General features: G+C 48.4%; 1 protein-coding gene across 4 annotated transcripts in view; it reads right to left on the bottom strand.

Moving 5' to 3' along the window:
* PPP3CC (protein phosphatase 3 catalytic subunit gamma) overlaps positions 1-13,222 on the bottom strand; it is a 42,260-nt gene that overhangs the window by 7,456 nt on the left and 21,582 nt on the right. For 3 of the 4 annotated variants that reach the window (XM_054000696.1, XM_054000697.1, XM_054000698.1), the window contains exons 4-12: positions 11,556-11,667; positions 7,989-8,134; positions 7,731-7,870; positions 7,102-7,179; positions 6,931-7,025; positions 5,314-5,439; positions 4,326-4,403; positions 2,593-2,674; positions 1,306-1,403 (exon numbers count right to left, since the gene is read on the bottom strand). In XM_054000696.1, the coding sequence (XP_053856671.1) occupies positions 1,306-1,403; positions 2,593-2,674; positions 4,326-4,403; positions 5,314-5,439; positions 6,931-7,025; positions 7,102-7,179; positions 7,731-7,870; positions 7,989-8,134; positions 11,556-11,667 (955 nt within the window). Of the gene's footprint in view, positions 1-795; positions 914-1,305; positions 1,404-2,592; positions 2,675-4,325; positions 4,404-5,313; positions 5,440-6,930; positions 7,026-7,101; positions 7,180-7,730; positions 7,871-7,988; positions 8,135-11,555; positions 11,668-13,222 lie in introns of all 4 variants that reach the window. The other variant, XR_008440829.1, reaches the window with a different exon arrangement.

Below are 13,222 nucleotides of genomic sequence, written 5' to 3'. Positions count from 1 at the left end.
GGAGAAGGGGGAAGGACAGGGAAAGGGGGGTGGGAGAAGGGGGAAGGACGGGGAAAGGAGAATGGGAGAAGGGGGAAGGACGGGGAAAGGGGGGTGAGGAGGGCAGGAGAAGCCGGGAGTTGCCGAGGGGAGCGGGGGGAGCCTGCAGGCGGCGGGCAGGGCGGGTAAGGCAGCAGCAAAGGCCCAGCTTGTTTGTTCTGTCCTGGGGAGACGCTTCATTTGGGGGAGGGGAGATCCCTGGTGACCCTGAGAGAACCCCTGAGAGGGGAAGGTGCTGGAGAACGTCACAGCATGACCCTGTGCTGTCGGGATACAGGGACAGAGCTGCTGCAACAGCCACCTTCCCACTCAGGCTCTGTTCCCAGAACTGGGGCGACGGGGCTGTGATGGTTTCTATAAAAACGGGGAAAAAAAAACCATCCTCCTCTGTGGGCAGAGAAATCCGTGAGCTTGGGAGTGATGCTGCATCCTCCCCAGGAGCAGGAATGATATTTCCACGTTTCTGACTTGTGAACTATTTAATCCAGGCAAGCCCCAGCCCCAGCCTGGGGAGAGCTGCAGGAAATCCCCGGTGCCCATGGGAAAGGGGAAGCTGGGGAGGTGCCAGGCTTCAAAGGCCGATGGCAGGGGAGGATTAAAACACTGGATTACAGGAGTCCCTCTGGGCTAGCTCATTCCCTGAGCACCAGCCAACCTCCTTGCCCTGGGAGTGGGAAGGATGGGATCCTTCGCTCCGTGCTGCTCCCTGAGCTGCTGAGGGAGGCAGCAAATTTGGGAAGAAACCTCCACAACTACCTCAAAACCCGAGAGGAGACTGTTCTGAACCATCCAGCCCTGGAGCAACCTCGTTCCTTTGGCTGGACCTTCCTCCATTTTGGGATTCATGACTTGACAGGGGCAGACCGGGAGGGGTCTGGTTGAACGAAGAACAAACAAGCAGCTGTGTCACTGTCACATTCACACAGAGGCCGTGTCACTGTCACATTCACACAGAGGCTGTCACACAGCAGCAGCACAGCGAGGTGAGGCAGAGGATGTGCACCATGCAGCGTTAGAAGGGAAATAAAGGATAAAAAACTTGTTGCAGAAACAAACAATTAAGCACTAAACATGCTTTAGGCGGGGTGCTGTGGGTTTTCTTCCTCGAGGGTACACGGGGACATCTTGGCATCTCTCCACACCCCCACCTACACCTCTGCTTGCTCCTGCTTGGGAATTCTTCCTCCCCACGGGCCTGAACCCTGCCTGGGGTCCCTGCTCCAGGGGGTTTGGGCAGGGGGAGTGCAGGGGGTCAGGGATACTCACCGGTCTGCAGGGTCTGCCTCCCCCCCGAGAGCACTCCCAGGGGCAGGGTACCTGTGGGGGTCAGGCCTTTGAGGGTCAGCACGCTCTCGCTCTCCTCCCTGCAGGGAAGAGCAGCACCAGTTACACACGGAGCAGTGCAGTGGTGGTGCTGGTCCAGGCGAGGCGGGTGGGTGTTGTGGGAGTCATGGATCATGAGAATCATGGAGCCATGGGATCATTAAGGCTGGGAAAGACTTCTAAGGTCACCAAGTGCAACCATCAAGGCAGCACCACCACCCACATCCCAAAATGCCACATCCACACAACTGTTAAACCTCTCAGGGATGGGGACTGCAGCCCTGGAGAGCCCATTCCAATTCTTGGAAACCCTTTCCAGGCAGAAATTTCCCCTAATATCCAACCTGAACCTCCCCTGCTGCAGCTTGAGGTTGTTTCCTCCCATCTGCCACTTTGGGAGGAAAGACCAACCCCTACCTGGCTACAACTTTCTTTCAGGCAAATGTGTCCTGAAAGAGTCAGGAGAAAACACCTGTTTTATGAAGTTTTTCCCTTCTTTTTCTCCTAATCAGTGTTCCCCCTTCACCCAGTCCCCTAATTAAACTCAGCCCCCAGTTTAAACCCAGTCCCCAAATTAAGCCCAGTCCCCAAATTAAACTCAATCCCAAATTTAAACCCAGTCCCCAGATTAAGCCCAGTCCCCAAAATAAGCCTGGTCCCAAAATTTAGCCCAGTCCCCGAATTAAACTCAACCCCCAATTTAAACCCAGTCCCCAAATTAAGCCCAGTCCCCAATTTAAGCCTAGTCTCTGAATAAAGCCCAGTCCCCGAATAAAGCCTGGTCCCAAAATTTAGCCCAGTCCCCAAATTAAACTGAGTCTCCAAATTAAGCCTGGTCCCCAAAATAAGCCTGGTCCCAAAATAAGCCCAGTCCCAAATAAAGCCCAGTCCCCAAATAAAGCCTAGTCCCCGAATAAAGCCTAGTCCCCAAACTATGCCCAGTCCCCAAAATAAGCCCAGTCCCCAAACTATGCCCAGTCCCCAAATTAAACCCAGTCCCCAAACTATGCCCAGTCCCCAAATTAAGCCCAATGCCCAAATTAAGCCCAGTCCCCAAACTATGCCCAGTCCCCAGTTTAAGCCCAGTCCCCAAATTAAGCCCAGTCCCCAAATTAAGCCCAGTCCCCAAACTATGCCCAGTCCCCAAACTATGCCCAGTCCCCAAATTAAGCCCAGTCCCCAGTTTAAGCCCAGTCCCCAAATTAAGCCCAGTCCCCAGCCCATCCTCACCGAAGAACTGAGAAGACCCGTGCCATCTTCCCAATGGCTCTGATCTTGTTCCTGATGATCTCCTTACGCACCGTTGTCCCACCTTAGGGAGAGAAAAGAGCAAAGAGCAGCACGTTGGAGGTTTCCTGCTCTCCAGGGAAGGTCAAGATGAAGCACCTGCCTGACTCCAGGAAAAGAAATCATGGTTTTTACAGAATCACAGCTACACCGGAGAGAGAACGGTGCTGGAAGGATGGCATCAGGATGGCATCAGGATGGCACCAGGATGGCGGTGAGGAGGGCAACACCAACGAGATGGCACACGGAACTGGAGAGGGCTAAAGAGAGTAGAACCACCACAGGACACGGATTCGGGGAGGTCTCGCTGGCACTGCCAGCTGGGCCCACACTGCACAGGATGTGACACAAATGACTCAGCCATGAGGACACGGTTTGCAAGGCAGAGCACGGAGGGATCTGACGGCTGATGGGCACCGCTGTGCTCGCCCGCAGCGGCACGCAAGCATCAGCTTTGGCATCCAAGGAGCACGGGGAAGGGCTGGCCCGAGCCTGGCAGCTCTGCTCTGACACCACACGGACACAACAGGACAGGGGGGAGCTCCCCTTCCGCTCTACGGACCCAACGGGAGAGAGAAACAAAAAAAGCACGGAGGGAGCTGAAACCAAACGGAAAATTCAGGTCGAAAGAGGGAACAAATCCATCTCCTCTCAGCTGAGATTCCTCACATGGCCCAGTACACATCAGGACAGGGAAGCCAAACCCAGGGCTAACATGCACCATGGCTCAGCCATGCACTACGTGGCTGCATTCAGAATCAGGTAGAAACGTGACCCCCGTTTCTCAAAGTTCCTGGAGGAACGCAGAAGGGTTAAAAAACACATGGAGCTTATGTTAAAACTGAAAGGGGATGAAGAGACTGCCCCACTAGTCAGCTCTGGAAATCCACTTCAAGGATCTGGTGGCACAGGCAGTGATAATTAAGCTCGTAGCAAATTCTAGCTGGGTACCTTTCGGATAGCTTGAAATGTAGTGATCTTCAGGGAGAGGAGACACCAAGAAACAAGTAGATGAAGACAGAGATAGAAGAAACAAATTTAATTTTCATGGGAGGGAGGAAAGAAAAAAAACCAAAAGAACCAAAAAACAAAACGGAAATGCAATGGGATAAGCGGGTCAGAGTCTCCACCTGGGGCCGAGGCAGCTCAGGCCCCACTTCTCGCTGCCCCCCTCAGCTTCCTCAGGTCACCACCTCACTCCTGAGTCCCCCCAGAATCCAAACTTCTCATCAGCTCAACCACTGATTTGTCCCCTTCATGCACAGCTTAAAACCAGGGCCCAAAACAGCATTTTTGGGGAGGGGGTAACACGAGAAGCCACTTTACAGAGGAGTTCACTGCAACAGATGAAAAGATTGGGTGGATATTTTGGTGCAGAAAATTTTGAATTGGGGGGAAAAAATAACCAGCAGTCTGTGTAAAGAGCAGGAAACCATTCCCAGAGTAGCTGGCAAGAAGTGTCTGTCGCAGTGAATGTCATTTAATTTCTCTGTGACTGAACAGCAAAGGAGAAAAAAAAAAAATAACATTCCCTACCCAAAACTGCAAAGGTTGGGCAAAAAGGAACTGGAGACCCTGGCTGGGCATCCAGCTATAAATCAAGTGCTGCTCAGGCATGAAAGACCTTGCCCAGCCTTTCCCCCCGCTGTTGTCTGCTGCCAGCAGGGATATTTTACCTTCCAACGTCTCGTCGCCATCCGAAATCAGCTCGTCGTCGGAGCAGATGTTGAGGATGTTCACGAGCATCTCAGTGACTGCAAGAGGCACAGACAGGCAGGTCAGAGAGGCCTGGGCACGCAGAGGGATTTGGAGGATGAGGGAAGGATTTCAAGGTCGTCTGTCCCCCTGCAAGTGGGAGCCTAAGGACACTTTTAGGCGCAGCCTGCTGGTACCCGCAGCGGCGCCGGAGCAGACGACACACGTTGCATCTTCTGCCAAGGAGGTGGATGCAGGCCAAGCACATCACAGAGGAACCAGACGTGGGGAAGGAGGTGCCAACATTCCTGCAGAACAGCCTGAGCTCCCTCAAGGTCCCCCCCTCCCCATCCTCACCCACGCCACAGCCACCTGGCTCCGAGAAGGGCCAAATTTGGGGAGGAGGGGGGATTCGACCTTTGGTGCCTCAAAGTCAAGAAACCCTTTGGAAGTGGTGAGGGTGAAGCTGCACCCCGAACATACGAGACTGGGGTGGAATTTAAGCTCATCAGGAGAGGTAAAAATCCTTTTGGTGAAAAGCTGAGGCAAAGCCTTGGTCATATTTTAAGCTGCCTCGCCTTCTTCAGAACGAAATAAGCCTTGGATTGAAGTGAATGCTTCCTTTTTGGTGGGCCAGGAGCCAACAGGAATTTAAAATTCTTCTGTTGCAAACCAAGAGAAACATCTCCAAATTCTGAGGTGGGGCTACAGCACTCAAGATCAGCTCCACCAGCAATGCAGGAAGAGCAAGAAAGGAGTGTTTTATTGGTAAAAGCTTCTTCAAACTGGTATCAACAGCTGTTTTTGCACAAATTTAACCCAGTAATGAAGACCTCCTTGAGCCTGAACTGCTCTCCTGTGCTACCTGGAGCTGCAACACTCCCCCAGCACTGTGGGACAGGTTTGTGACACTCAGGGTATGAGGAGCAGTCACTGGGATTTTGGAACTGAAAGCCAAATCTCTCTTACCCTTTTCCCCTACGAAAGGCAAAGACCATGTGAAGACATCCATGAAGTTTGGAAGCCAGTAGGGGTGAGGGGAACAGTTGAACTGCCTGATGTTCATGACGTTGTTTTCATATTTCAGTACAGCAGCTGGAGGAGAAAAGGGAAAGAGAATAAATGTCCATGGGCACGTCCCACTTACAGAACCCTGGAATGGGCTGGATTTGAAGGGATCTTAAGGAGCAGCCAGTACCACCCTTGCCATGGGCAGGGACACCTTCCACTATCCCAGGCTGCTCCAAGCCCCTCCAATTTGGCTTTGGACACTTCCAGGGATCCAGGGGCAGCCACAGCTCCTCTGGGATTTCCATCCTAGCCCCTCACCACCCTCACAGGGAGAAATTCCTTCCCAATATCCCACCTAACCCTGCCCCCTGGCAGTGGGAAGCCAGTCCCTGTGTCCTGTCCCTCCATCCTCTGTCCCAAGTCCCTCTCCAGCTCTCCTGGAGCCCCTCTAGGCTCTGGCAGGGGGTCTTAAAAGTCTCCCTGGAGCCTTTTCCTCTTTCACCCCCAGCTGTCCCAGCCTGGCTCGCTCTGGAAGTTTTACCAGTGTTGAAAAACCTTCATTATCAACACCCTGTTACACTCGTGTAGAATCAGGCTACCAGCTCTCCAAAATGAGAAAGGTTTAAGCCATAATTTTTTGGTTTACTCAGGTTGGTTCTCAGCTTAGAACAGTGAAGTTCAAACAGAGCCAAGATCTGAAGTGAGGGGTGAAAAACCCCACAGCTGGAGAAAATTCCACCATGATCCCCATGGTTTAGGGGCAGAGGGAAGTGGGAAGCTTTCCTACACTATCAGCTTCTGTGGGATGGCAGCATCCATCAAAAGGGCTCCATTCTCCTGTGGCTGGGAATGAAAGCTTTATTCCAGGCCTTATGACTCCACAGTTAATTGCCACAGTAACACATTAAGTCAACCACTTCAGCTCAGCACACAAAGCTCTCTTTCATTTCAGGCACAAGAATGTGACTGGAGGAGAGGGTTTTGTATCAAAAATAGTGTATTTTTTGTATCAAAACCAGTGTGGTGGCAGCTGGAGAAGGGCAGGGATTGTCCTTCTGTGCTGGGCACTGGGGAGGTGCCTCAAGGGCTGTGTCCAGTTCTGGTCCCCACTGAGACATGGAGTGAATCCAGGGCAGGGAACAGAGCTGGGGAAGGGGCTGAAGGAGCTGGAAAGGGGCTCAACCTGGAGGAAAGGGGATCAGGAGGGATCTTGTGGCTCTGCACAACTCCTGACAGGAGGGGACAGCCGGGGGGTCTGGCTCTGCTCCAGGGAACAGGGACAGGAGGAGAGGGAACGGCCTCAGGCTGGGATGGGGAGGCTCAGGAGGAATTCCTCCATGGAAAGGGTGCTCAGGCCTTGGAAAGGGCTGCCCAGGGAGGTTTGGAGTCCCCATCCCTGGAGGTGTCCAAGGAACTCCTGGAAGTGACACTCAGTGACAAGGTGGGGATCGCGCACAGGTTGGACTCAATGGGGTTGGAGCTCTTTTCCAACTAAATTATCCTGTGATTTGGGGAGAGCAGAGTGGGACAGGGATTTCCTGACCCCACCCAAGAGCAGCAGAGCCCTAGCCTTACCCTTGTTGTTATAGACATCTAAGTAATTTGGTGCAGAGAAGATTGTGATTAACGAGGGAAAGCCCGTGGTCTGGCTCTTCCTGTACATTCGGTACCTACAAAACAAGGCACGAGTTAAACCTGGCCCAGCCCAGCCCAAACTCCACCCAGCCCCTGGGCTGCAGCACTTACCCAGCATCCTGGGCTTCGTGAGCTCGGATTACGGATAACAAACTATTGTTCTGCAAAAATTCACACACTGCAGGGTAACTGGAAAACAAAAAGGGAGGAGAACTCAGCTGGGAGCAAAGGAGAGCACAGAGCTCGGGTGGTCTTGGTTTCACTTGCAGAAAACATCCAGCACGCCAAAATACGTTTTATTGAAAAATTATTCAAATTATGTATTTTTATTCAAAAATTAATTGCAAAGGGTTCTGTTAAACCTTCCCTATAAGCAGACTGTCAGCACGAATCCTTCATTTTTAGCAAGGAAAGATTATTTCCTAGAGATCCAGAAAACCACTCACAGGGTCACTCCAAAGAAGCATCTCTGCTGCTTGAGACCCCAGTTCTACAAAGTAACTTATTCAAAGACAGCTTATTATTCAAATTTATCCAAAGACAGCTCAGTATCCAAAGACATCTCAATATTCAAACTTATCCAAAAACAGCTCAATATCCAAAGAAGCAAAAAACAAACACGAATTTGTGCATTAGAGCCAAGTGAGGAGAATTTCACGTAGACTGCAAAGCCCCACAGAGTGGCCTGAACAGTGATTTTAGTGTGAGGGGAGAGAAATGCCCCCTGAAACACCCCTCACCTGTAGAAATAGGAGCAGCCTCGGACAGTGTTGTGGGCAAAATGCTCCAGGGTTTTCTCGTTGCCGTAATCCTCCGAGGGATCCGACCACAGCAGGTCACACATCGGACCAAAGGCTGGAGGCTCCTTGAACCTGTCTAACTGGAGAGGGGACACAACATCAGGAGGAGCTGTGGCAGAACTCCCACCCTTCCAGCCCCAAACCCAAACCCCACGGGGAACTGGGAGAGAATGGAAAAAACTCCTGGAGGTGACTTACTTTCCTAATATCATCTAGACACGTGATTTCTGGAGACAGGCCCCCGTGGACACACAGGAATTGCTGGTTGAGGAGGGCAGCAAGAGGAAGACAGTCGAAGGTGTCCATGCACGCGTCGTACACTCGCTCCGAGTACTTGATTCGACCTGGGAGGGAGGAATCCAATCAAGCTCTGATCGCCCCAAGTGCTGATCAATAAAACTCCAGGAACCCCGGTCCGAAAGGAAGCTCAAAATCAAAATGGCTCACAAATCAAACTTTGCACCTGTTTAGTGAAAATACTCATTTAGAATCAAACCCTGCACCTGTGTACTCCTGAAAATACTGGTTTAAAATCACCTGGGTATTCCTGAAAATACTGATTTAAAATCACCTGTGTATTCCTGAAAATACTGATTTAGATTAAAACTTTGCACCTGGGTATTCCTGAAAATGCTGATTTAAAATCACCTGAGTATTTTTGAAAATACTGATTTAAAATCACCTGGGTATCCCTGAAAATACTGATTTAGATTAAAACTTTGCACCTGTGTATTTGTGAAAATACTGATTTAAAATCACCTGGGTATTCCTGAAAATACTGATTTAAAATCACCTGGGTACTCCTGAAAATGCTGATTTAAAATCACCTGTGTATTCCTGAAAATGCTGATTTAAAATCACTTGGGTATTCCTGAAAATACTGATTTAAAATCACCTGAGTATTCTTGAAAATACTGATTTAAAATCACCTGGGTATCCCTGAAAATGCTGATTTAAAATCACCTGAGTATTCTTGAAAATACTGATTTAAAATCACCTGGGTATTCCTGAAAATGCTGATTTAAAATCACTTGGGTATTCCTGAAAATACTGATTTAAAATCACCTGAGTATTCCTGAAAATACTGATTTAGATTAAAACTTTGCACCTGGGTATTCCTGAAAATACTGATTTAAAATCACCTGGGTATTCCTGAAAATACTGATTTTAGAATCACCAGTGTATTTGTGAAAATACTGATTTGGAATTAAACTCCTTACCTGTGTATTTGTGAAAATACTGATTTAAAATCAACTCTGCACCTGTGCATTTGTGAAAATACTGATTTAAAACCACCTGTGTATTCCTGAAAATACTGATTTAGATCAAAACCCTGCACCAGTGTATTTGTGAAAATGCTGATTTAGATTAAAACTTTGCACCTGTGTATTTGTGAAAACACTGATTTAAAATCAACTCTGAACCTGTGTATTCCTGAAAATGCTGATTTAGATTAAAGCTTTGCACCTGTGTATTCCTGAAAATACTGATTTAAAATCATCTGGGTATTCCTGAAAATACTGATTTAGATTAAAACTTTGCACCTGTGTATTCCTGAAAATACTGATTTAGATTAAAACTTTGCACCTGGGTATCCCTGAAAATCCTGATTTAAAATCACCTGTGTATTCCTGAAAATACTGATTTAAAATCACCTGAGTATTCTTGAAAATACTGATTTAAAATCACCTGGGTATCCCTGAAAATGCTGATTTAAAATCACCTGAGTATTCTTGAAAATACTGATTTAAAATCACCTGGGTATTCCTGAAAATGCTGATTTAAAATCACCTGTGTACTCCTGAAAATACTGATTTAAAATCACCTGTGTATTCCTGAAAATACTGATTTAGATTAAAACTTTGCACCTGTGTACTCCTGAAAATACTGGTTTAAAATCACCTGGGCATTCCTGAAAATACTGATTTAGATTAAAACTTTGCACCTGGGTATTCCTGAAAATACTGATTTAAAATCACCTGGGCATTCCTGAAAATACTGATTTTAGAATCACCAGTGTATTTGTGAAAATACTGATTTGGAATTAAACTCCTTACCTGTGTATTTGTGAAAATACTGATTTAAAATCAACTCTGCACCTGTGCATTTGTGAAAATACTGATTTAAAACCACCTGTGTATTCCTGAAAATACTGATTTAGATCAAAACCCTGCACCAGTGTATTTGTGAAAATGCTGATTTAGATTAAAACTTTGCACCTGTGTATTTGTGAAAATACTGATTTAGATTAAAACTTTGCACCTGTGTATTTGTGAAAACACTGATTTAAAATCAACTCTGAACCTGTGTATTCCTGAAAATGCTGATTTAGATTAAAACTTTGCACCTGTGTATTCATGATAATACTGATTTGGAAAAGAAGTGTTGGCTGTGTAAAAGAAAAGGTTATTTTCATCTGGAATTGGACAATATTCATCTAAATATTAGGTTATTTTAATCTGGAATTGGACAAAATGACTCTAAAAACATCAGGTGTTTTCTAAAACACCTGCACTGAGATCAGCACAAAAGTGGTGTTCCCACATAATGAAAACTGGGATCATGTAATGAATTTGGGGTGCTGATGAAGCCACCCCCATCACTTCCCCCAGCCCTGCTGCACCTCCAGACTCATCCTGAGTGCTGAATTTGGCACAGCAGCATCACACAACCACGGGGCTGCTTTTCCACAGGTGCTGGGAGGCAGGATTTGCCCACAGAAATGGATCTTCCCACTGGATCTTCCAGGGATGACCCTCCCAGTGATGCCTCACCTGGGCAGAGGCAAAGAGGATGTTCCCATCCATAAATCACAGCTTTTCCAAAGCAGTTTGGCTCTTACACCAAGGCTCAAATGTGCTCATTTCTCCAGAGACACCACCAGGGGTTCTCAGGGAAGGGGAAAAGCAGCACCTCCTGTGCTCCAAAGGGAAAAACCCAACCCCACCACCTGGTTCAGACTGGGCCCAGCTCACCAGGAGCTCACCTGTGTCCAGGTGGGGAACACAGCATCCAGCACAGAGCTGGGAGGTGTTTTCCAGCTCATTCCTGAGCTAACAGAACAGGGATTCATCCCCTCTGAGCCTTCCCCCATCCAACACCACCCAGAGCTGATGGGATAAAGATTGGATTGGTGCCTTGCCCAGAATTATCTCTTGAGCAAGAATTCCCTAAAGGAGCTCTGCATTGAGTTCTCTGCCTCTTTTATTGCTTGGAATGACACTCACCCATCATTCCCTGACCTTTCCTGAGCACTGCTTTAAAAACACTCAAATGCTGTGCACAAACCCATCTTTTAACTGAAAAAAAAAAAAACAAAACACCTGAAAGGTAAATGATCCTCCCCAGTGCAAAGAGGGAGGAGCAAATCCCCCATTCCCAGCTCCAGTCACTGATCCCAGCTGCACAATCTGGAGCTGGAAGGCTTTTGGCACATGTTGCTGGGCCTGGAAGTCAGGGAGGGGAGGATGTGTGTGCCTGGCTCATCAGGGGAGAAAAGCTCCCATTTCTTCCATCCACGCTCAATCTTTGAAACCAAAAGGCCACATTTGGTGCTTAGCAGAACTTAAAGATTTGGGTTTTGGGGTGTTTTTTTTTATAGCAGAAGAGCAGGAAAACAAGACAACAGGTTTTTACAGCTCTGATGCCACTCAGAGGCACAAAAGTTGAAGCCCACGCCTTCTCACAACACCTTTTTTTAAAAAATATATTTAAAAATGTATTATTTAAATGGATTCAAATCCTTCTCCCACTGCTGATACTTACATTCCTGCTTGAAGGTGAAGTATTCTGTGAGGTGCCTGCACTCGTGGTTCCCTCGAAGGAGGAACAACGTTTTGGGATGATTTATCTTTAAACTCCATAAATACAGCACGCACTGCAAGAGAGACAAACAGGGGATGTCATAAAATCCTTTCCCAGGGCACTCATCAGCCTGAGACTGCACTAAGAGGTTCTGGGAAGACACCCAAAGTGGAACCCAGCTCCATAATGGGCAGTGGATCTTCTCCTGGCCAAGTGGGGAAAAGCCACTGGGATTTCTCTATATTAGGGCTGCCTTGGAGAAGTGACAAATGAGGTCGCAGCCAACAGAAAGCTGCTCGGGGCTGGGTGGGGGCAGCTTTGTTTCCAGCACAAACCAATGGAAAAAAAACCCTTTTGCAGAGCAGCAAAGCAGAACCAGCTGTTTGCTCCAGATGTTCCACTGGGATGGAGACCAGCGAGAGGAGCAGGCAGACGTTTGTCCACGAAACACCCGGAAAATTCAACTTCACCTTCCCCACTGATTTCCCCCCTCCCTGGTTTTTCTGCTTATGCTACAGTCATGTGAAGTTCAAGCTCAAAACAGGAAAAGCTGAGCCCAAAAAACAAGCTTAGCTTAGCAAAGCTCTCTGGCTTTGTAAAGGGCTTTCCACATCCCCTCTGCGAGCGGCAACACCTGCAAAACCAGCGCCTTTGGTGAGGCACAGACCCAAGTCAGGCTGAAACAGGGGCTTGTAGCAGAAATATTTCATGCTGGCTTCCCAAAAAAAAGCCTGAGGGAAGGGCTGGGAGGCAGGGAGGGCTCACTCAGTGGCAGAGCCGTTATCTCACACGGGGAAACGTTATCACATTTCCCTCCTTGCAGTGGAGTGCTGGAAGGACAATCCATAACGACAGCAAGCTCCAGGAGCTGGATTAAAGTCTCTAATAGGAGCTTACCCTGGAGGCTGACAGGCTGCAGGACACGCCTGGGAAACAGGAGCCACCACCAAGTCTGTTTTACACCCTCCAAAATTCCCAAGCTGGAGCACAGATCCCCGGGAACCAGCTGGAAACAACCTCCAGAACCCAAATGAAGCAGTTCCCAGTTGGTTCCCAGCACAGCCAGCTTAGATCCGGTGGTGTTTAAGCACTGAACCTGCAAGGTAAGCTCTGCATGAATCATCCCAGCTGATCCCAAAAACCCCCAAGGAGCTCTAAAGCACCGCCTGTGTCTCACTTGGAATTCAACCCCACATTAACAAGTTGATTAATTGGGAATTCCAAAAGAGAACGGGGCCAAGGCCAGTAGCAGAACCATGTTTTATTGCATCTGTTACCAGGAGGAATGCTCCCAACAAAACCATTTATAATTATTCTGGGATTTAAAGCTTTAACCTCCCTGTGTTTGCAAGAGAAATGTCACTTTTCTGGGCTGGCAGGAGAACTCTGAGGTTGCTATAAATGAACCAAATTACTTGGAGGAAGAAGCAGCCCTGGCATCAAAGCAAGGCAGAGATACAGCATCAATAGGGGAGGGTTTGGGATGTATGGAGGGTTGGCAGCCTGCAGAAGAGAGATTTTAAAACACATTTGAAGGGGTTGAAAGCGAAGCGGGGTTGAATTTGGCACCACAATTCGTCCTGGACACGCCAGGGACGTGGAGAGCGACCATTCCCTGTGGCTGGAGG

Source organism: Vidua macroura, chromosome 28 (assembly GCF_024509145.1).
Source record: "Vidua macroura isolate BioBank_ID:100142 chromosome 28, ASM2450914v1, whole genome shotgun sequence".
In the NCBI taxonomy this organism is placed as follows: Eukaryota; Metazoa; Chordata; class Aves; order Passeriformes; family Viduidae; genus Vidua; species Vidua macroura.
Note: the sequence above shows the minus strand (reverse complement) of the source record. Positions and strands in the feature narration are given on the sequence as shown.